Source organism: Coffea arabica, chromosome 2c (genome assembly GCF_036785885.1).
Source record: "Coffea arabica cultivar ET-39 chromosome 2c, Coffea Arabica ET-39 HiFi, whole genome shotgun sequence".
Classification (NCBI taxonomy): domain Eukaryota; kingdom Viridiplantae; phylum Streptophyta; class Magnoliopsida; order Gentianales; family Rubiaceae; genus Coffea; species Coffea arabica.
The window spans coordinates 21,581,756-21,605,279 of NC_092312.1; the positions used below are offsets into that span (position 1 = coordinate 21,581,756).

The following is a 23,524-nucleotide window of genomic DNA, read 5'->3' on the forward strand; positions in this document are numbered from 1 at the left end:
AATAAAACACTCCAATTGATTACATCTTATTAGTATTGGTAGTTATAATTAAAAATTGCTCATTAAAAACTATTTACCTACCATTGGACCCCATTTCCAATTATAATACATATCAAAATTTCTTAATTGACGCATGAAAAATTTATCATTAGTCATTAGTTGATATTGTAAAAAAAAAAAAAAAGCAATGTCAGAAAATAGACACTCTCTAGAAAATGGAGAAACATACAAGGAGAAAAGAACCCTTATTTATACAAATAAATCGTCATGATCTTTATACAAATATCATGAGCAAAATTTACAATTATGCACTTTTTATCAATATGAAGAATTTTTCATGTTGCACCCAATGGAATTTCAATATACAAAAAACGATGACACCTTTATAACTGAAATAGCAGTATTAAATTGGAAAAAAGGAATCTGAAATAACACAATACAAATCACTATTATCATTAATAGCAACCGATCAAAACAAGAAGAGCTGAAAAAAATGAAAACTATTTATAAAAAGACATAAAGTAAATAGCAAATGAATTAAAAAGCTAGAATACAATTCAAATAATACTAAAGACAGCATCAAAATCATTGATATCTAGGAGAAGACAAACATTGTTATTGCAAATAATATAGTAATGCTTCATTTGTATTGGTTTGAACAAACCAAATCCATCCATCAAGCTAGAAGTCATCTCTAATGATAAAATAAGAATCATAATAAGAGTAAACTTAAAATGAAGAATGATAAAATGAAAATGATAGCCAAATTGTTTTTGATGATGCCTAAAATACCCTTATTTTTTTCTAATGATTACATATATTTATTGTATTGCAATATTAGCGAATAATGGAAGCAGTTAAGAAATGAAAAGCTTAAAAATTAAGTAAATTTCATTTATGGTGACAATTGTAAATAGACATATATAGTGGATTCCCCTAATTGATAATAATGATAGCGGTTATGGATTAAAAGTTGACAATTAAAAAATAAACACTGCATTATACAAAAAATTAATATTAAAATTGTTAATAAGCCACAATTCTCATTCCAATTCCATGATCATAAAAAAACTAATACTAAAACCAAAAATATTGTGCTCATATGAAACAAAATAGACTTGATATTGTCATGAATATACAATAATTTTGATAAAACATGATATTATCAATATTTGATATGTTAGAATTCAAGTTATAAATAAAAAAGTGTTTGGTTCACAATTCCAAATTCAATCCCAAGGGACATGTCAACTACGTCGGAATGTTTTCTATCTCTTTTCATTTAATAAAATTTTAAAAATAACTAGTTTAAAAAAAATAAATAACATAAAATTACTATATTATGATGTTGATGATCAAAATTTCATAAAAATATTTTAGTATTTAAAGAATAATATATTTTAAGATATTACAATCACATGCAAAGCACGCGAACTATTACTGGTTAAATGAAAATCATACATAACAACAATTTCATCACGTGAGTGCAGACGGATGAACATTCTTAAGGATCCTGCAAACGAAAGTATGAAAAGGCCCATTGACTGAAAAGAGACACACCTCTTTCAAAGTGAAAGATGAATTTTCAAAACAGCCAACGGAAAGGAAATTAATTTGGGATTCGGAAAAATATTATGAGAAAGAGAACCAAAGAAAAGAAAAAGTAAATACCAGCCACACTAGTTAATTCACAAGGCTGTCCAAGTTCATTTTTATCAATAGATAGCAGTGCATTTACAATCGGCAACATTAACTTAGACCAGAAAGACACTACAGTTTTAGCAGAGTGAAATAATTAATTTAACTAAACAGACTCGCACATAATTCTTCCTGGTTTCCTATTTGAGCATTTCTCTTAGACACTTAAGGCTAGAATGTAGCCTCTATAGACTTTTCCATCGACATTGTCGACCAACATCAAATTGGAGGAAGATTGTACAGAACACTCTTCTAAGATGTACAAATAAAGAAAGGTCTAGGCGATGACCTGCTACATACAGAACCAGGTTTTTAAAAATCCTTACATGTTAATGCCAAATGCCAGTGAACAAATCTCACTTGGGCTCCAACTTGGAATGAGGATAGGCGCCGCTGTAGACAAAGAGACTATCATCACTGTAAGGATGTTCATATCCCTTGCGTGCTCCATCGTAGTTATCTGAAGTTGACGCAGATTCGGTATGGGGGTTCAGCCCAGCCAGTTCCATGATGCTCTCAATCTCTTTCACAACCTCACTCATTGTTGGTCTGTTAACTCCCTCTTCTGCAACACAATCCAATGCCAGATCCACGAATTTCTCTAGACTTCCGGGAGCTACACTTGACACAATGACAGGGTCGATAAGTTCTTGAAGGTTATAAAGATCTTTTGTCTTGTCCATTGCTAGCTTCACCTCCCGAACAATGTATTTCCCTTTATCAATTGGGGCTCTTGCAGTTACAAGCTCCAGCAGTAACACCCCAAAGCTATACACATCACTCTTCTCAGTCAGTTGTTGAGTCATGTAATATTCAGGATCCATGTAGCCCTGAACATAAAATCTCAGCTCTCAGATTTAAAACGTGTGCTTGAATCCACCAATAATGGTAAGGAGCTTAAGCCATATACTTGCATGATTCATGAATGTTAGTACTTCTGATATTTCATTCATAATTTGGGATCCATTTTCTTTACCCCAAAACTCAGAAATTCTGGCACATTAGCAATGCTACAATGTGATGATATTGGCCAATAACTAAAAAAGGCAATAACGTTATGGGTGAACGAATATCCTTTCTTTGGAGATGCATGAGTCATCAGGAGAGAGTACCTTTGATGCACGTGCTCATGTGAGAAAGTGTGTCTGAATAGAAAACTCTGAATTACCAATGACAACTATGGAAAGGAATACCAAATATAGCCATAGAATGAATGAGATATCTTGTTCATATCGTTTGTGTAATATGTGACTAAGAGAAACATACTCTGGATCTGCTCCTAATTTGTCTGTATGCCCTTCCCAGACCTTTTTAGCAAAGAAGCCTTCTAGTTCTAGTGTTTGCCTTCAAAAACCTGTTATATAAACATTCCTTTCCTCTATCCCTTATGTTATTCCTTTTGTTCGTTGTCTTCTCTATCCTTTTCTATTTTGGTCATGAGTGATCCCATCTAAAGTAACTAAAAATTTGAGATTGAAATGCCACAGATGTCATTTCCCTTCCATTCGACTCTCTTTCTCCGAGGCAAAAGAAAGACAAGTAAGACAGGAAATAAAATGTGGATGCTATAAGACTTTTGTACAGGAAATATTTGAAAACTCAGCAAAAACTTTACTGACCATTGTCCCTTTGACTTGTGTAGTCACATGAGTCCTGTCAGGTGAACCCATAGGCTTGGACAGACCAAAATCAGCGACTTTTGCATTCAACCTTTCATCCAGCAAGACATTATTTGATTTTATATCCCGATGTATGATTGGAGGATTAGCAAGAACATGCAGATATTGTATTCCCCTTGCTGCACCAAGGGCTATCCGGAGTCTCCTCATCCAGTCTAACCTGATCCCCGACTTCCCTGCACAGAGAGATACTGAATTACTGAGTAATCCACCCTACTGTAACTAGTCTCCTCAACTATAAAGTTACATAGAGTGGATGACTTTCAAACTTCGTCAATTTATGGTAGATGCCCATGAATGTTGTTGAAATTCAATGAGTACTTTTATGTATAGAAAGAAAATAAATTTAAGAGAGCTTCAAGATTAGTTTACATGGGTTTAGATTGGAAACAAAGGATCAGATCACAAACTACCTGAAAGGCTATCCTTCAGTGTGCCATTTGGAATAAATTCATAGACTAGCATTTCTTCACTTTGATCAAAGCAAAAACCCACCAGGCCGACAACATTCCTGTGGTGAACCCTTGAGAGAAGCTCAATCTCAGTTTTGAACTCAAGAGCACCCTGCATAGATCCTTGCTGAGCTCTTTTAACGGCAACCAATTGTCCAGTGGGAAGAGTTCCTCTGTATACCTAAAAGGCATGACAGTAATTGATCATGGTCTATAATCTTTTATGGTAGTTACATAAAGATGTTTGAAAAGAAGAATTGATGGAAAATTGCAAAAAGAAGGAAAATGCTTGCAAATGCGATCTAAGAAGATCGGTAAGTACTGTTACTGCAGTGGTGGTGGAACCTGGAAATCTGATTTGGAAGAGACAGAGGGAGAATATCTCGTGTGGTTAAAAGTTTAAAACCTTTAGAAAGTGATATCGCATCAAATTTCTTGGGACAAACTTTAAAAACTAAGCTAAACAAAATTTAGTTTACTCTTGAAAGGGGAAAATCGTTGCCTTGTGTTCAAGACTCTCTAAAGCATTTCTTTTGACAGTACATCCTGATGGGAAGTGAAACATGCATGTTGGACCCAAAAAAAAAAAGAAAAATCTTTGAGATGATAAAATATTTCCTAATTTGGAGATCATTACTGTGTTAATAACATGTCTGGCAGGAGAAGGATGCACTTCTTGGGTCAGGGTGTAAGATTAGTGAGAAGCTAACCTTGCCGTAACCGCCGGACCCAATGTCATTAGCTTCTGAGAAATTTTTTGTGTACTTCTTAACCTCTTCAAATGAGAAATTCCGTGCTCCCTTTAACTGAGGAACACCACCACTGTTTTTACTTCGGTCCCAAGATGCTGCATCCATGAAATGAAATAAGATGGTGAAAACTGAACTGAGTATGATTTAAGAAAATTTACAGCAAACATTATTATATCCAAGTTACCAAAAGGATCAATGTGTTTAGCAGCTATTTCAGCTCTTCTTTTCTGGCGGAAAGCATAACCTCCTGCAACAAGTAACAATAAAAGGAGGACAGAACCACCCACTGCTGCTCCAATAATGATAGCAGTGCTGCTAGATGACTTGTTTGAGCTTGAAAGAGCACCTGAAGGAGAAAGAACAGATAAAACCATGAGGAGAATCAAGAAGAAAGAAGAAATAATACTCCATATAGACAGTCGACCGAAGTAATAACATCTGAACATCTTAACTACCACTGAAGTATTGATAGCCGTTCGCACGGTAGAAGAAAGGCCCAAAGAATGGGGGAGGCTTAAATGTTTGATTGCTAAGCGCAAAACCAATTGCAGAAATTCCTGTGTAGTTGAAGTAATCCAGGCCAGACGGAAAAACTTCAAGGCTTAAAGTAAGATAGTCATCTAAATTTTTTGAGGGATTACTCAGAGAAACTGAATCCACAGGCAACTGATGAGACTGAAATGTGAACATCAATCTCTCTTGCAGAGCCAGAAAAGTGCTCAAGTTCCCCAAGTTAGAGAACGAAGGAGCCCGGAAAAATAGGGTGCCCGTGTATGGATATGCACATTGACAGCTGGGGCTAGAAACTTGATCTGATCTGCACTGAGGCCTCGAGCAATTACTCGGAGTTGTATATGAGGAATTGGCTTGTCGAGGAGGGATACAGTAGCTTGGTGGTGTTTCTTGACAAATTGGGTTATCTACAAGTCTGCAGAAGATGATAAATCATTCTAGTGAGATCATGAGCTCTCAAATCTAAGAAAAAAGTTGATAATAACATCCAACACTAACTCGATACATTGTTCACTGCCGTAGAAAGGATTGTGTTTTTAGTATAAAACAGAGCTTACATTATCTGAATACTGCCGTACCCACCAGCTTGTTCAGTATAGGACTTAACTGTATTATTTTGCAAATCAACTAATTGTAGCTCATTGCTGTAACTGGATCCAAGACTCAGGGTGCCATTGAGTCGATTATTCTTCAATATCCTGTCATGCCCAAACATCGTGCTTGCGGTAATTATTCTCATAACAAGCAGTTCATCAGGTATTTAATCTTGTAAGGGAGCTGGTAAACGGTGTGATAAAAGTTCTCTTGCAGAATACGAATACTCACACAGACTGCAGCTGAGCAAGGCTGAAAAGCTTTTCTGGAACTGCCCCCCGAAGATTTGTGTTTTCCATTACTCTGTGATTAGAAACAAAAATGGGCATCTCTATTAGGTTGCAAAGTTTGAGCACATTCTCACCAAGTTAATACATATGTATATTAGGCACATTCATATCTGGAGATTGAGAACGAGTTATGTACAGCGTTGTCAAAGACGGTAAGGTTGAAATCCATGGAGGAAAATCCGATGCATCAAATGTATTGTTGCTCATATCCCTGGAGGGGGAGGAAAAAAAAGAAAGAAGACTAAGCACTACCATTGTCAATTTGTCCAATGTATTGAGTACAGTACATACTCCATCGATTTCTCATTCACTGCAGGCTTTGAATTCAAGAGCACTGGTGCAACTTACAGGTAATTGAGGGAGGTCATACCGGTGAGATCAGGCAGGGGCCCGTTCAAGTTATTGTTTGATAAGAACCTGATAAATAGATTCATTGTTAACAATAAAAACTAAATGGGCAGACTAATTTGCTGGTAAAGTAATAAAAATTTTGAAGTTGGCAACTAATTCATTTGCGCAGCTTACAGCTCCTGAACACTGGTGAGCTTGCTGAGGTTTTGCGGAACTGGTCCGCTCAATGAGTTCCTATCAAGGCGTCTGCAGAATGACAGCAAATTTTGCTGAATAGCTCGGACAGGAAATTATTCAAGGCTACAGATACTGCCAAAACATATGATTTGAGTATGAGATTGTAACACTTACAACACCTCCAGAGTTTGGATAAGGCCCACGGTGGAAGGGATTTTTCCCGTGAGCTGGTTATTCTCCAGTAGCCTGCAAAAATTAACATGTAGAAGGACAGAAGATTAATCATGCAAGGTGTTAGATTCTATGATCAAGATGTTTATGCCGTTAAATGCAATAATCCATCTGCAATTAGCCATTGAAAGAAGAGAATCAGCTTTTCGCCTTTCCTCTGAATAGTTGCCAGCACACATGCATGGTTACTGCAAATTCAAATAAATGCCTGTGTGTTGCAATTATGGCCCAAGAATTAAAAGACATTTCTAGCAGGTTAAGTTCTTAATAGTTCAACATGCAAGATGACGGTCAGATTGACAGCACAAGGCAAACATGAAGTTGGTGCTTTTCCATTATAAACAAGTCCTGCCTGGGATTGCAACTACATACCCACACCTCTTGCTTTTGATCCATACGCAACTTACAAGGTTGCCACCCATGGGAGAACAACTCATCACTTTTCTTGATTAACTAAAACACTGTATAAAAGACACGGAAATTCTAGAAGGGGCTTACAGATGAATCAGAGACATATTTCCACTGAAAAGTTGAGATGGGATTTCACCAGACAGCTGATTCTTGCCAAAGTGACTGCAATAAATTGTGATCGATGTTGTCACTTGTCAGGACTATTACTATTCTAAATACAGGAAAAGAAAGCAAATGTAGGCTTAGAGAAGCAGTATGTATACAAGTGCTGTGTCTGGACAAGCATATCAAGACCAGGTGCAGTTCCATTTGAGACAGGTATGCTGCCAGAAAGCTTGTTGTCGGCTAAATCCAGCCAATGAAGTTTTGGTAGAGCACCGATAGAAGGCGGTATTTGGCCAATAAACTTGTTAGAATTTAGCGACCTGAATTACACAGTGAAAAAGTTTAGAACTGTGTATAATAAGATCAAAATTATATGCAGAAGTACCTAGTATATAACCTCAAACCCATAATTGTGAAGATCCAAGGCTCGTATTAAAATTTTCATTGGGATTTGACTTCCATTTACAACACAGGAGGTAGACATTTTATACTCAGGATGTTTCTACACTTGAGGTCTATAATTAAAGGAAAAAGAATTTCAAGTAACGGACAAGGCAAATGTGATCTAATGCAATTTTCAGTCCACATTGGAAACCAAGCAACTGGCTTTACTGTGATTGCCTATGCCACAGCCACATTGATGTAATGTGGTGAATTATTTGCAATTTTCGTTCATATTTCAGTATTTAGGTATGAAAAAGTGCTCATTGAATTCTATCTGACAACATAAACTAGTCATAATTGAGTGAATTCCTGGACTTCTTGATTTCTTCATATTCTAGCCATTGAATTGGATTGGAGATGAGTCCCAAATGGAGATCCTTACAGAGTATATAGCTGCTTCATAGATCCTATGGTGTCTGGTATCTGACCAGAAAAGCCACAGCCAACGAGGATTCTGTCATCCAATCAGGAGCAAACAGATATCAACATAAATTAATCTCATTAATTTACGGTCAGTGTGGTCTGACAAAAGTATGAGTTTCCTTACAAGCTTGTTAGCTTTGCCAAATTTCCAATTGTTCTGGGAAGAGATCCAGTTAATCCTTCATTGTATGATAAATCCCTTCAGCCAAAAAACATAAATGGATCAAGGTCGATGTTTTTAATAATGAGAACAGGTGTGTGTGTGTGTGTATATAAATATAGACAAGTGAACATATAGCTCTCATGCACATGCACAAATAGAGGAAGAGAGACTTGGTAAGTAATCATTTGAGTAGGAGTATAGACAGAGTATTAAGGCAGCGTTGAGTTAAGCATCAGCTGCATGTATGTATATGATAAAACAGGAAATGGCCACAAAATCGCAACTTTTAGATAGCATGGATGTATGTTCTGAGGTAGATAATAGAGAAAATCCACTAGCAAGTGAGACGGCCAAATGGGTAATAGTACTCTCAAATGTGAAGGCATTGTATTAGTCATGAAATGCCAGGCTGGAGAGTGCAGCTTCTATGCTCATCATTCAGGTTCTAAGAGGAAAATAAATACTGAAAGGTAGCAGCAAACATGCTGCTTGACAGAGAAAATGAACGAGTACTAAGGGGCCTAGTGTTCAATGAGAACATTTTTAAGTAAATGAATAATTTTGAGTAAGGTATCAAATGGCTTCACAGAATATAAACAGGAAGGTCTTCATCTAGATGTCAGAACAGAAACTCTAGAAGAATGACCTACAGAGTCAGCAGTTCAGATAAATCGGCGATGTCCCCAGGTACTTGACCACTCAAACCAACGCTCGCTAATGTTCTGCAAATTTGTATCAGCAAATCAAGTCTCAAAGGAGTAAATGATTTACCAGTAAAAGATTCAAGGTGAAAGTTGAAAGAATTGTACATAGAGACGACGCGAGAATTGCTGCATCCAATCCCAATCCAACCACTCCCACATGGATCTGTTCCAGCCCAATTTGGTGGTGCATTCTCCCATCCAGATTTGAGAGATTGCAGAGCAGCAACTGTATCGCAGATTCAGAGAACTTTTTTGTCTTATTGAAAAGTCGCAAGATAAGGCATTGACTTGCCAATGCCCATATGTCACGAAAAGAGTACTTGAATGAGGATTAAACCAGGTTCAAACCAAATTTCACAAGAACCAGGACCAAGCAATACTGGGTACTATAGGCAACTAAAATTTCCATTAGTAAGATAAGAACGGGTGCATTTTTCTTCTTTGATCTTTAATTCCCATCAGATAATCTAACCAGCAGCAATCCATAACAATCAGGACAGACGATTCAGCAAGCATTAATCATCTGGTTCTTACCTATAGAAGATCTGAAATCATGCAAACATTCCAACATACAAAATTGAAAACTATCTTAAACAGAATCATAGTCAACTTGGATAAGTCTGCTGCAGAAAAAAAAAATAATGAACTCATTAAAAGCAGGACACGTTGATCTGTGTCATTAGACCTCCTATATATCTTTGCTTGGAGATGCAATTGAAGTGTCAAAGGAACATAGCTGAACGCAGCATGCTTGGGCTGATAATTATGAGGCTTCTAGCTGAAACTAAGGATGGTCAGTTTTAAGTAGTGTCGTACAGGAAGCCTTTTGGCATTTCCGAACTACCTCTCCTATGTCCTTGATCAGGGGAATGGTGATCTTGATGACCACAAGAAAGGATGCCAATAATGCTGCGAAAGATCTCAAGGAATGAAATTTAGATAGTTATCTTGTTTCTTCAACTTCAATAACAAAAATTGCATGAACCTTCACAAACTTGAGCAATTAAAAGCCCAGTAATTCGGTTAATAGGTGAGAGAGCAGATTAATGCTCAGGGGGAAAAGAACCAGACAGATATAATCCAGAAAGGATGGATTTATCATTTTGGCCTCGTAACCAAACTCAAGAATGGATAAATCGTCCTCATTCACCAAGAAAAAAGAGGGATGAGAAAAAACAAGATCATCAATTGGAGCCACTGGACACGAGCTCCCACAATACAGAAGAATGAAAATCATATTGTTAACATGACTGTGTTGCGGATGAGCACACTGGACACAAGAAGTAGACCAACTTACAATCCTGTGGATTTGTGATTGCTGCTACAACCAAAACTTGAACGAAGATAACCAGCAGATACGGCTGAATTCTTGCGAACATTGTGAGCAGAAATTCTCGCCAGGAGCGGCTAGACCATGAAGTTTACTACTACTCTTTAACCTGACACAGCGTTCCCAACGCAATCTACTAAAGGTGCGGACTTCGACTTTCACTGCCAAAAGAGCTTCATGCATAAACAGATAAAACTTGCTGGCCTCTAGCTCATCCTGGAGAATCAAACCTACTTGTCTTGATATTTTAAAATAGATATTTTATTTGTTCACGTCTAATCTACTTAGTAATAAAACTATAACCCCAGCAAAGAAATAAATGGTCCAATAAGTAATCTAGAGTGCCCAATTGCATTTACACACTTTTTTTAACAATTGTCACAAGTCAATACGCTTTTTTTAACCGCTTTAGATTCAGACGGACTTGAAAAGGTCAAAGCCATTTCTATGAGGAGAGGTTAATGATTGGTTTAATTATTGTCCTGCAAGTTGATACAATCTTATCAGAAGGGTAAGGCCCTCCTCCTCCTCCTCCTCCTGGTTATGAAAGGGACATTTTTCTAAGGTTTTATCGCAGTTGGTGAGTCAAGTCCAGTTGAAACGTTCAAGTCAAGCCATCTCTGCTCGTAATTTACACTTTACACTCCACATGGAAAATGACTTTAACAAGCCTGAGATTATCGTAGGCTTGAAATTTTCATGAGTGCAGAAACTGCAGATTAACACGAGACGTTGAATATTCAACATGGTTTTTTTTTTTTTTTTTTTTTTTTGAGTTTTTCTGATTCACATTTCAGCATCAACCTTTTAGGCAAGGCAACGAGAAACCAAATTTCAACTTTAGTACCTAAAGGCTAAATCCGTCCAAAAGGGCCTTCCCAAGGTGAAAGGTCTGTCCCCTTTTGATACTCTCCTACATAGCACATCCATTGGGACTCGTAGCCGTAGGTGGTGGGTTTTGGAGTGTTGACTTTTGTCTTTTAAGAACTTCAACTGCCTGCCTGCGAAAAGGGTTTTTTCCTATTGATATATTACTATTCTATCATCAACCTTTAAGGACCATAAAAAATCAAACGGCATTCAAAACTAGTGCTGCCTAAAGGCTACGTCCAGCCAAAACTGGGCTTCTAAAACTGCTGTCTTGTGATCCCAAAGTCCCACAGCAACTGGAGAGTGAAATGGGATTTTGGTGCTTGGCATGAACCTCAAATTGAATGGCTTCAACAACCTGTCTGTGTTGGTGGGACAGCCAGAATTTAGTAACAGAGATGCCAGTTGCCAAAGAGACCATGTCTCCACTGCTGTACCCGTAAAACTTGGAAGTGCTCATCATTGCAACAATAAAAACCGGTCACGCGTTTTGCAATTTGCAGACCAATTGATGCTGAAACCAGAGATGCTGCCAATTGTCAACCCCTTATATTTTATTTTTTTTTGTTAATTTATTCGTCTAGTTTTTAGAGGTCAACAAGGAAGCATTTTGTTTATTTGGTTTCTTAGTTTTGGCATGCGATTATGTGAACAACACACGGGAATGTATAGTACAAACATTTTGACCTTAGAACCTAAACATTACAAAAATGAATACGCACATTGATGTTGTCCAAGACTTTTGTGGTCTGATTTTGTGTTTTTGATGAATTGATTTCTTGATCCACAAATTCTTTTGTAAGAATCTACGCGTGAATTTGATATAAGAAGGTTTCGGCTCATGCCTGTTTTGGGTTTGAAGGTCAATTGTTAGCTAAAAAAGTTACTGTTCTTTTTTTTCTTCTTTTTTTGTTGTCACATAAAAAGTTACCTTAAGAATGTCAATAGTTCAGGAGTTCTTACTCCCATACAACCTTGCCAAAAAAAGAAATGAAAAATGAAAAGCTGCTGATTTCAATTAAGTAAAAATGGAAGTCGACTAAGTAAGAATAAAAGCCAATGAAGATGAAGACAAGACGGGGTAACATGTCCGAATGTTTGAACCACTGAAGACTTCAACAGGTAAAAATATTACAAACAAATACTCATTTCAGCTTGGATAGGAGCGAGCATCCGATCCCAGCTGACCTCTAAAGAATTTCTGGATGCTTAGTTCAGATATTGTACAGCATCTAAACAATGTACTTGCATCTTCAAGCACGGACAAAAAAAACCATGTGATAAAACTATAGTTTGACTGAATGCAAGATCCCATGGCTGAAACTTTTAGATGTTCAAACTTTAAGAACCGGCTCTAACAGGCAAGTATGTGAAAGAGGAACTTAGTTCCTCGAAAACATATGAAAATCATGTTATTGGTTCTTTTGGTGATGCTCTATGTTGAAAGGTAAGGAGCCAATGCTGTAGTCAAAGTCTTTGCTTCCATAAGAATGTTGATCACTCGTATCCGTTGAATCCTTGGAAATAAATGTAGTGACATCTGCTTCAGGGCTTTTCTTTAAACTAGCCAACTGCATGATATTCTCGATTTCTCTTACTACTTCACCCATTGTTGGTCGGTCAGCTCCAGATTCTTGGACACATCTCATTGCCAGATCAAGAAACTTCTCCAGACCCCCTAGTTTCCCTCCTGCAGTGATTTTTGGATCAAGAATCTCATGACTAAGAAATGCCTCTTTTGGATTATTGACTGCATCCTGAACCACTCTTACTATGTGTCTCCCTCGCTCAATTGGAGCTCTTGCAGTCATAAGTTCCAGCATCACAACTCCAAAGCTATATACATCACTTTTGTCTGTTAACTGTTGGGTCATGTAATACTCTGGATCCATGTATCCCTACACCAGACAAACATCTGCATTTTTAGTGTCAAAGTGAAGTTTGATTTGTTATACCTAAACTAGTTCTTAACATAAAGAGTTCACATCATGGTAATAAACTAACACTGACCAGTGTCCCTTTGACTTGAGTGCTGACATAACCCTTGTCTTCATCACTTAGAAGTTTTGACAGACCAAAATCGGCTACTTTTGCATTGAAGTGATCATCCAACAAAATATTGTTTGACTTAACGTCCCTGTGTATGATGGGAGGACTGGCAAGCTCATGCAGGTAAGTCAAGCCTCTGGCAGCATCAAGGGCAATTCCAAGTCTCCTCATCCAGTCTAATTGCATTCCTGACTTCCCTGCAAGTATCAAATAAGATCATCTCAAATGTACCAAAGTCATCGGTTTTGCATTTCATGAATATAGCCTTATTAGCTTGTTTTAGAACTATACTTGGTAGAAAGAGAAGCTTCATGAGTCCTAAATTATGCACCTAAGAGTAGACCATGAAGGGCAGGCACTGATCACCAGATAAGGGACCAGAAAAAATAGTAACATTCATTTTCAAGGAAAACTGCATCAATGGTGGCAGTGTTTGGTCCAGGTTCATTAGAAGTCAAAAAAGTATGACAGGTAGAGTGTTACATCAAGGTTCCGCTCCAGTATAGACCATGAGGCTAGCTGTTATGATATCTTTGTGTCTTTTTCAAACATTGTGTCTTTAGGCATGCAAATATCAGCTTATCTGATTTGAATGAATTGAAAATTTTCCTCCCACCGTATGAAAGGAAGATGCATCCAACAGATTATCCTCCCATGCTTGATTGAGATCAATGATGGTAGAATGATTTACACCTCTCCAAAAGAAAAACAAACGATGTTCTTGAGATCTATTAAGCAAAGTAAGAACTATTACCTAAAAGACTTTCTCTGAGAGTACCGTTTGAAATATACTCATATACCAGCATTTGTTCACCTTGGTCATAACAGAATCCAACAAGGTTTACAACATTCTTATGGTGGATCCTTGACAGAAGTTCAATTTCTGTTTTGAACTCAAGAGCACCCTGCATTGATCCCTGTTGAGCTCGTTTAATGGCAACTACTTGCCCAGAAGGAAGCACTCCTTTATAAACCTGTTAATAGTATTAAAGTTAGGAGTGTAGAGAAATTTTAAGAACATCAGGATTAGCTTAGGAAATTCCTCAACAATGAAGAATACCAGAATTATGAAATCTTAATAAACTGATAAAAATTTCCACGTAACTATCAAAGTAAGTTGTTATTCAGAAAAAGAAAAAAAATCTGAATCTTTTCAAATTGTATTTTCAGTAATATATTTTAAATATCACCGATAACATCTGATTTTATCCCTTTTAAGGGGAAGTAAATTAATAACATACAGCTAAAGATTTTCTCAACAGCAGTTCTTTTTCAACCTTTGTGGTCCAATTGACTTGTGAAATTCGATCAGTATATACTGACACTAGATCTTAAAAGAGTGCTACGAGATCAGAGTTGAATTAGCGCATCAGATACATTTTGGTTGTTGATAATTTTGCTTGGCTATTGAACCATAAAGCAATCTTTTAAGCATATTAATAATGTTTGTAAAATTAAGGGATGGATGACAATCAAATTTCTAATGATAAAGAAGCACTATACTTATGTAGATTTCATTGCACTTTCTTGTGCTTATAATTGCGTAGTCACTTTTAGGATCAAAAGGGTGTCTAGTTTGGTTTTGGGGTGCATTCCGCTAGTAACTTTCAAATGACATGGTCAAGCACAATTAAGCTGTAACATGCAAACCTTCCCATAGCCCCCACAGCCAATGCAGTTGGATTCTGAAAAGTTATTAGCACATTTCCTGAGCTCTTCGAATGTAAGCCATCTTGCTCCCTTGAGCTGTGGAACACCACCATGTCCTTGATCAGGGTTCCAAGATGCTGCACCAAAGTGGCACATGAGAAGCAGATAGAACACTGATTTGCAAAGAGATTTTCCTTCTTCAAAGGAGAGTGATCTTACCAAAAGGATTATTCTTCATTTCCTCTCTTCTTGCTCTCTTCCTCCTGTAGGCATAAAATCCACCAGCCAGTATCAGCATAAAAAGCACTGCACCACCTACTGATCCTCCAGCAATGGCGCCAGTATGTGACGAATTTTTCTCTCCTGAAAATAGAGCACAGGCAGATTGGTAAGTACCATACTGTGCCTTTATGCACATATGCATGCAGAAAAATGCAATCTGAAGTTCTATAAACAAGGCCAATAAGGTTTCTGCAACTTGTGTGATAGATAGATATTTACCTGCATAACAACAATAGCTTTCCTCAAGAAAGAATAAGGGACCAAAGTACTGGAGCTGAAAAGTTTGGCGGTTGAGCAGGAAACCAATTGTAGAAATGGCTGTTCGGTTGAAAGGATCTTGGCCTGAAGGAAATATTTGCACCCTGAATTGGAGGTAAGAATAAACATCGATTGATGGGTTACTTACGTTGACTGAATCAACAGGGACTCCGTTGGCCTTCAAAGCAGATATCAGAGACCCAGCAAGTGTTCTGTAGTAAGTAGTGTTTTGTAAATCTGAGAATGAATAAGAGAAGAAGTGTAGGGTTCCAATATACGGATGTGAACATCCACAATTTGGACTTAATATTTTGTTTGCACTGCAGGAGATTGAGGCACAGTTATTTGTTGGTTGAATGAGAGTCTTATTAGTTTGTGGTCTGCAATATCTTTGTGCTGCTCCATTTCCCTGACAAATTGGGTTTCCAGAAAGCCTGCAACAGGAAAAGGAAACATAAAATAAATTTGAGTAAAATACATGGAAGAGATAATCATGAATAAGGAGCTACCCAACATTGATATTCAAGTATTTGGACTATAAATAACTTGAGGCAATATCTGAAAAAAGACAAGGCAAGAATCTCAAAATGACAATAGAACAGAGAATGGCATACATTAGCTCAATACTATATCCAGCTTTTTGCTGAAAGTCAGTGATGGAATTGTTTTGCAAATTAAGTGCCAAGCTGTTGCTATAGCTGTTGCCGATATTCAAGGTTCCGTTAAGCTTGTTATTGCTCAATGCACTGTCCAATAATGTCAACTCAATTATCACTTGAACCTTATCCACAAATTGAAAAAGTTATATCCACATGTATTTAAATTTAACGAAGAATATCATCTGGAATTCATTGACTATGAACAGCAACTCACACAGTCTGCAATTGTGGAAGGCTGAAAAAGTTAACTGGAATCTGTCCTTGAAGTGTAGTGTTCTCCAACATTCTGCCAGTAAATATGATAGCCAAATATCACTTACAGTGAACACCATGAGAGCTTCTTTATGCTAATTAAACAACGTGGCAAGCATAGCTTTTATCCAGGAAGCACAGCCAGTGAACTGACCAGGTTTGTAATAAGGTATATATGAAGCTATTAGGTCTGCATATGCTATCTACAAGTTTTGCAGAAAGTTATAAATTTTTCTTCCACAGGAAACAAGAAGTCTAAGCATTATTGTTAGAAGCAGTGACAAATGTATCTTCTAGAAGAATAGAGACAACAAGCAAATGCAGATCTTGAATGTCTGAAATGGTTGCAAAATGGATACATCAAAGGTTAAAAACAATGTATGTAGGTCATCTTTCACAGTTCAATAATTAGGTTCGTTAAAAGGAAAACAAAAAATAGAAAAAAGGTGATAGTCAAAAGCTATAATAATCTACCATATGCAATGACTTGAAAGGAAAAGTGGCATGTTATATATGTTAAGAGGAATGAAGCTGACTTAGAAGCTTTCCAAAAACAAAGAGCAGGATCTTTGTTGACAAGACTAGAATTATCTGCAGAGAATGAGAATTTAAATAGGGTAATCTCAAAGGTTTTGGATAGTTATCAAATGCTTCCAGTCACCCGTGAGCATGTTCACACAAAAGGCTATATGAATGGTGTGCGAGGTTGCTTATGCAGAGAGAGAGAGAGAGAGAGAGAGAGACAATGTTGTTAAAGACTGGATGCTTGAAAGCCATGGTGGAAAAGCTGACGGATCAAAACTATTATTGCTCATGTCCCTGCAATTCACCAAAATAGATGAGGTCAAAATTGTAGCAAATCATTCTTACCAGAGGAAAATGTGATAAAAATAAACGAAGAGAAAGATATGATGAAGAGAAGATCAAAAACCAATATTTTGGAAAAGTGTAACAATTGCATGTAAACACCTGCGTAAATAGAAAGTCTTAACAGAGGATTCATTAGCACAAACTTACAAATAGTCGAGCGCATTCATTCCAGTTAGAATGGGTATCGGTCCACTCAGATTGTTGTTAGACAAGTACCTGTTTAACGAAAATCTCTGTCAACAATGACTACATTGCAATTCATACCAGCAACACCAATAATATAAATTGAAGTAAGATATTCTCTCTCTCTCTTTCCTGCTTACAGCTCATTGATATTTGTTAGGTTATTGAAGTTTGAAGGGACAGATCCATTTATGGAATTCCAGTCGAGGCGTCTGTTTCATAGACAAAGTACTATGTAAGATGCAGAGGAATAATGAGGACAAGTATGAAAATAGGTTTTTGAATTTAAGCCAGAGAAACTCACATTACTTCCAAAGTCCGCACAGAAACTAGACTGTTAGGTATGCGCCCAGTGAAATGGTTGTTGTCCAGAATCCTATTTTAAAGAGAGAGTATTTAATAGAGATCAAAGAAACTTAATAAAACTTCTGATTCTTCTTTTGGAGCTTTGAGTTCCCTTTCAGTCTGTGCCCGATTCTTATTAGTTTATAAGAACACGACTTTTATCACTGACAGCTTCATTAACTAAATTTTTTTCTCGAGTACACGAAATTGCAGAAATTTTGCCTGAACAGGCTAGAATTTGAATCCAGAAAAAGTAACAGAGTCCACGAATGCTTTTTTTACTGTGCCACATAACAAACACAATCAGACTGAGCTAAGTTGCATTTAAATGGAGCTACCTGATAAACATTTTCTAAACCATGCTGACAGTGCTCTAACTTCCCAAGTTCTGATCTAAAATAGGAGTAGCAACCTCCCATATGTTCATATCTTCATTGTCTCTAGCATGTCAGAAGAAGGCGCAAAAGCGGACATTAAAAATTAAAATTGCAGTCTGGGCACCTAGTATCTGAAATTACTGGTTATCTATTCCTTCAGTGAGGCCATAGTGGCTCTTTCTTTTGTTCGATCTTAACAACAAAAAGAGGGAAAAAAAAAAGATCTGACTTTGCCTGGTTCAGTGCCATATCTCTATTTGCCGAAGAAGAAAAGACTACATCCAACAAAATTTAGGGAGATCAAATAGCAATTTCCCTTTCATCAAATTCTTTCAAGCCATGTGACCACCTAAAGACATATCAGGGTGGATCTGTGTGTGTAAGCTTGCAGTAGAGTCTGCATTCTCATTTTACAGAGAAAACTTAAAGCTAAAAGCCAGAGTCCTAATAATACTAAGGCATACAATGCTTTTCCTCACAGCTTAAATCGCAAAAGGTTTGCTATAGCATTGTATCTCATAACATTGCTGAAGTCCTATAAGAAAAGTTGATATTCTCTAGTACTATTTCTGAATGGTGTCATGCACTACTTTTGAACAATCAACATTATACATAGATTCCTGCTGTCATGATTTATAATGGGTTTGTATCTCCAATGACAGGATAAATACTCCATCTTGTCAGACATTGAGGAAATGGTTATAAAAAACACAAAGGTTGAATTGTTTATGAAATTTAAAACTATGTATCAGTACTCTTAACAATGTTATTTCAATTCCTGTCAGTTTTAAATGACTTAGAAAAGTATAATGGACTGCAGACACTGAAACTTGACAATCAGCAATGTACAGCAAGCACTCATTAGTATGTATCCAATGGGCAGGCAAAGTAAGATATCTAAGACTGGACCTAGTAGACAACTATATCAAAAGGATCTCACCACTTCAGAGATGATAAACTTCTTAAAACTGTGTTGTTGCAAAAGAGATAAGGAAACTGAATTTAAGTACCTTAAAGGAGATAAGATGTTAGTAACAGAAGCACATCAAGTAGAATAGCTAGAACAGCTCCTCAAAGGTTTAACAGAATCACAACTTCTCATCAAAAGTAAAATGAATTTGTCAGCCATCCGCACACTTACAAATGTATAAGCTTCATGTTTGGACTGAACAGCTCAGCTGGAATTACACCAGAAAGTTGATTTTTTGACAAATGGCTGTGGATAAAGTAAAAAATTGCAAACAACTGAAAAACTCCAAATTCACTAAGAGGAACCTTAAAGATGGACTGTTACTATTCTCAAGGAAAGGACGTACAAGTGCTTTGCATTAAGTAGCATGTCAAGACCAGGTGAATCTTGAAAGGAGACAGGAAGTGTTCCATTTAGATTATTTTCACTCAGATCTAGCCATGAGAGGTTACTCAGATTACCAATGGAAGGTGGAATTGGTCCACTGAAGCTGTTTGAATTCAGAGATCTGCAAACGATATATATTTCTGTCAGAGAAAACTGTGTAAACATATAAACTGAAGCAAAAAAGGGCACATATTTCGGCAGAAGTACTTGCTAGGCAGTGATAAATATGCCAAAAGGAGCTGATAAGGAATACCAAAGAAACACCTCTAACATCACACCAAACACCATGAAGAAAACTTTAAGTTCTTCCAAAGAAAATACCAATGCTTGGGTGACCATAACGATGTTCATATGTTAGGAGTGAAAAGAAAGTACTTATAATCAAAATTCCTTACATGTAAACTAGCCTTGACAGAGATCCAATTGAATCTGGGATAGGACCAGAGAAGCTGCAACCTACCAAAATTCTGCATGCAACGAAAATTGGTATCTTGGCTGTCATGGAATCACAGCTATAAAACTTCACACAAGTTTTCATCTGATACTCAAGCAAGAAAGGGAATCGTACAGTGTGGACAGCTTCTTCAAATTTCCAATTGAGGATGGAATAGTGCCCTTCAGACCGATGTTGTTTGAAAGATCCCTGCATTTCAAAGCTGGTGATCAGGAAATAAGCAGATGAATATTTTGCCTTTGACCAATTGTTACTTCTTCTCAAAGGCCATTAATATGGAAAAAGAAAAGTAGAAGGATTACCCACATCCATTTCACAGATTAATAGTTTCTGTTGAGCTACTAGAACTAATAATAAACCAGCTACTGCATATTGCCACCTCCATCGCATTTAGCAATGAAGGTTTGAGTTATTAAGAACCTTAATCTTGCTTATGCAGATATAACATTTCAGGTTAGTCTACAAGGTGCTTGTTCAAGAGATACAGAGCCTCATTGCCTCAGTGCCAAACTTAAGCTTCTACTGTATGCAACATATTGATCTGTAAAGCTATGATATCTTTTAATGTCTGTAGACTGCTTCTTGCAATGATATTATAAATGCAGTCTAACAAGATTCTTTTATGATAGAACAGGACTGTCATGCAACAAATAAATATATGTTAGGACTCAAAAGCCAACAAATGGAACAGAAACATACAAAGTTTGCAACTCAGTGAGCATTGTAATATCTCCAAGGCCGCTACCAGTCAAAAGCATGCCTCCTAACATTCTGCATTGGAAATCACTGACTTGAGTTTGAGAAAAAAAAAAAGTTGGAGCAACAAACACTGAAAAACTAAAGAATTAGAATTTCACAAGGGAAATGACTTGCATGGAGGTCACTCGTGAACCGTTACAAGTAATTCCATCCCAACCGCTGCCACAAGGATCTGCGCCCTTCCAATTTGGTGGCAAGTTGTTCCAGCTAGATTTAATAGCATTTAAAGCAGCACCTGCATCAAAGGTAAAATGTGGCTTCAGTATTTGAATGCCAATTCGACCATGTACCATACAAGACAAGCTAAGTAAACGCAAGAATGTTGCTGTTTGGATAGAGAAACGTGAAAAGTAATAGTAGGACGTTGCCCTTCTCCTACTATAACAACGGAGTGTATAAAACTGAAAGGGCCAACCAAGTTGGGAACTATTGCTTAGCCCTTTTTTACGCAAATTAGTTAGAGTTGAAAACATCCAGCCACGTTGTAGCCACTTGTGCATTGTATAATTCAGAATCAATTAGGATGATGAAGCAGAGGTAATTAGCAAGAAGCCTATGTTCAAAAACATGCAATTGCAGATACACCTAAACATTCAGCAGGAATCCTTTTGATGGAATCCACAGGACAGATTCTTTGTTAAATGATACATCAACTAAACAAAGAAGCTCATCAAATTCCATCTTAGGCTCTGATTAACAAACAATTACTGTTTCCATGAACTGAAGAAGCAGAATTTTTTATGAACAAGGAAACAATCAGAAGCTGAAATATGAGAACCCAAGATAGTATTTGACCAGCACTTCAAACACAAAATTCTTGATTCATCTAAAAACTGTAATTCAACAAAAATTAGATGATGAAAAAATAGAGGAACTTACTATCATTACTGTCTGTCTGTGCTAGAGTATGCAAAATCTGTATACTAAGAATCAACAACGGGGCCAAAACTCCTGAACCCATCTCCCAAACGACATAAAAATTATGGTAAAAAGTAAAATCTTGCAAAGAAAAACACCAAGTTCTTTTTCAGATTCTAGTATCCAAAAACACCCTTGATTTTAGAATGAAGTTTGTATGTTCTCCGTGTTGTTTATTTCGAAGTCATTGAAACGGTCAAATAAAGTCCTGGCTCTGCCCACCAATTCTTTCCTTTGAATTAATTATTAGAATCATACATTTGGTTGCCTAATAAATACTGCCACGAAGGTGAAGAAACGCTCTTGGTCAACCCCATTCTATATTTGACCTTGTTCCATTCCTATGACTTTGTATAACTCCTGATTTCACTATAAAACAAAACGTTCACTCGTGAATATAAATATGAAATTTCTTGTAGATGGATGGTGGAGCAGGGGAAATTCTTTCCAGGCAGGTTTTGCCCGTCCTGTTCTTGGATTATATACTGAATAAAATAATGTATTAAACAAGCATTTTTGGCCAGTCTAGGCATTATCTAATTTATCTAAGCAGAAATATGTCAGAAGGATCTCTTTAATTTTCATTTGGATAGTTTTGACATTTTCAGGGTTCTATTCAGAATATAATACCCATAATCAGCCGCTCTGGGAATTTACTATTGGATAAATGAAGATGAAAATCAGCAGGAAAATTAAAAATGGGCTGGTGCTGCCAAAACTGACAGACTGCTTTGTTTTTAGTCCAGGCAAAAGGAAGTTGCAATTACAAGGGAAGAAGCTCCGCCTTAGTACTATAGTATAATAAAGGGATTAGGTAAATAACATGAAAAGATCCATTAACACCATCTCATATCTGGACCAACAATCAGTTGCATTTATGATTGATCAAAAATTTGATAATTGTGAAAATCTATATGAAAAACACCCAATTCTAAGTTGGGATTAAAAAAATTTTTTGACATCAATTTTAATTTGGGAGGAAAAATTTTAACTCCTGGCCTCTCCCGAGGGCGCTAATAGTTCTATCCCTAAATCAACTCGCAGTCGGCATCCAAGTACGTTAAAGAACTAAAGAACAATGAAAAATTATATCTTTTTCCACTTTAAATCCCAACCTTGTTGTCCGTTCACTTAGCTTTTTTTCGGGTGAATAACCTACAACAGCAAAATCACTGGGTGTGTTTAGATAGGGAGATTATTTTGGAAAAAAAATTATTTGAAAAACACTATTGTGATATGATGTATGTAAAAAGATGATTGAAAATGTATTTATAAAATAAGACAAATATTATTTGAGAAAAAAATTTGTATCCAAACAAACCCAACATTCTATCAAATTTTGTGGTGTAATATTTGTAAGATAGAAAAATGATTAAAAGGATAAAAATGTTATTAAAAAGTATTATAATGTGGGGGATGGGTTGGATTAGGTGGTAAGGTAGGAAAAATTATGAGTAGGAGGTCGTGGGTTCAAGGCAGGTCGTGAGTTTAAGACATCCTACTTAAAAAAAAAATTATTATAATGTGACTAAATAATTGTTTCAATAATGAGGTATCCCTTTTGTCCTTTGAGAAATATCCATTTTGGATTTGATTTGACTAAGACATTTTCAATGATAGATTCATTTTGAATTTGATAAATAGATTACTTTTGAAGATACCCTTTTTGTTCTTTAGTATAATGTCTATAACGTATTTGTGGATGGTACTTTTGAAATGTCAAAAAGTCATTTTTTTCACATAATTAAAGATCCATGTTGCATCACCAAATGGTTGCGCCGAAGAGGGTAGGGGGTAGGGGTGAAGGGCGAGGGGGTGGTGGGTGAAGGAGGAGAGGGAAGATGATAGGAGGGAGAGAAAGGAAGGGAAAATGAGGGAAAAGAGGGAGGACCGGCAGAGGTGGGAGGGAGGAAGAGAGAGAAAA

At 36.7% G+C, this 23,524-nt stretch overlaps 2 protein-coding genes across 4 annotated transcripts; both read right to left on the reverse strand.

Moving 5' to 3' along the window:
* Nucleotides 1–1,683: 1,683 nt before the first annotated feature.
* LOC113726757 (leucine-rich repeat receptor protein kinase HPCA1) lies at nt 1,684–10,620 on the reverse strand. Of its 3 annotated transcripts, none has more exons than XM_072075261.1 (19): nt 10,285–10,620; nt 9,093–9,213; nt 8,934–9,005; nt 8,245–8,319; nt 8,080–8,151; nt 7,412–7,573; nt 7,236–7,310; nt 6,681–6,752; nt 6,504–6,575; nt 6,327–6,395; nt 6,115–6,189; nt 5,920–5,991; nt 5,652–5,792; nt 5,034–5,509; nt 4,766–4,927; nt 4,540–4,676; nt 3,791–4,010; nt 3,318–3,553; nt 1,684–2,528 (listed from the first exon to the last, which is right to left on the reverse strand). In XM_072075261.1, the coding sequence occupies exons 1-19, from the start codon at nt 10,364–10,366 to the stop codon at nt 2,055–2,057; spliced, it is 2,865 nt and encodes a 954-aa protein (XP_071931362.1). In that variant the 5' UTR covers nt 10,367–10,620; the 3' UTR covers nt 1,684–2,054. The 3 variants fall into 3 exon arrangements, with proteins under 3 accessions (XP_071931362.1, XP_071931364.1, XP_071931363.1); XM_072075263.1 differs by having other exon boundaries at nt 5,223–5,509; nt 10,285–10,618; XM_072075262.1 differs by having other exon boundaries at nt 5,037–5,509; nt 10,285–10,618.
* Nucleotides 10,621–12,178: 1,558 nt separating this feature from the next.
* LOC113726758 (leucine-rich repeat receptor protein kinase HPCA1-like) lies at nt 12,179–22,100 on the reverse strand. Its single transcript, XM_072075264.1, has 19 exons — nt 21,562–22,100; nt 20,797–20,917; nt 20,623–20,694; nt 20,038–20,112; nt 19,865–19,936; nt 19,429–19,590; nt 19,254–19,328; nt 17,695–17,766; nt 17,531–17,602; nt 17,355–17,423; nt 17,082–17,156; nt 16,300–16,371; nt 16,041–16,172; nt 15,388–15,860; nt 15,106–15,249; nt 14,887–15,023; nt 13,991–14,210; nt 13,198–13,433; nt 12,179–13,085 (listed from the first exon to the last, which is right to left on the reverse strand). Exons 1-19 carry the CDS (start codon nt 21,641–21,643, stop codon nt 12,600–12,602), a joined length of 2,847 nt encoding a protein of 948 aa, XP_071931365.1. The 5' UTR covers nt 21,644–22,100; the 3' UTR covers nt 12,179–12,599.
* Nucleotides 22,101–23,524: the final 1,424 nt, after the last annotated feature.

Excerpts from the sequence above, each read along its gene's own strand:
- LOC113726758 (XM_072075264.1), bottom strand. The coding sequence starts at position 21,643 with ATGGGTTCAGGAGTTTTGGCCCCGTTGTTGATTCTTAGTATACAGATT. Across the intron at positions 20,113-20,622 it reads CTCACTGAGTTGCAAACTTT|GGATCTTTCAAACAACATCG; the intron begins GTATGTTTCTGT and ends TTTGAAATGCAG. Across the intron at positions 16,173-16,299 it reads CTTCCACAATTGCAGACTGT|TGCATTGAGCAATAACAAGC; the intron begins GTGAGTTGCTGT and ends ATTATTGGACAG.
- LOC113726757 (XM_072075261.1), bottom strand. The coding sequence starts at position 10,366 with ATGTTCGCAAGAATTCAGCCGTATCTGCTGGTTATCTTCGTTCAAGTT. Across the intron at positions 6,576-6,680 it reads ATCCAAACTCTGGAGGTGTT|ACGCCTTGATAGGAACTCAT; the intron begins GTAAGTGTTACA and ends GTCATTCTGCAG. Across the intron at positions 2,529-3,317 it reads CACAAGTCAAAGGGACAATG|GGCTACATGGATCCTGAATA; the intron begins GTCAGTAAAGTT and ends TTTTATGTTCAG.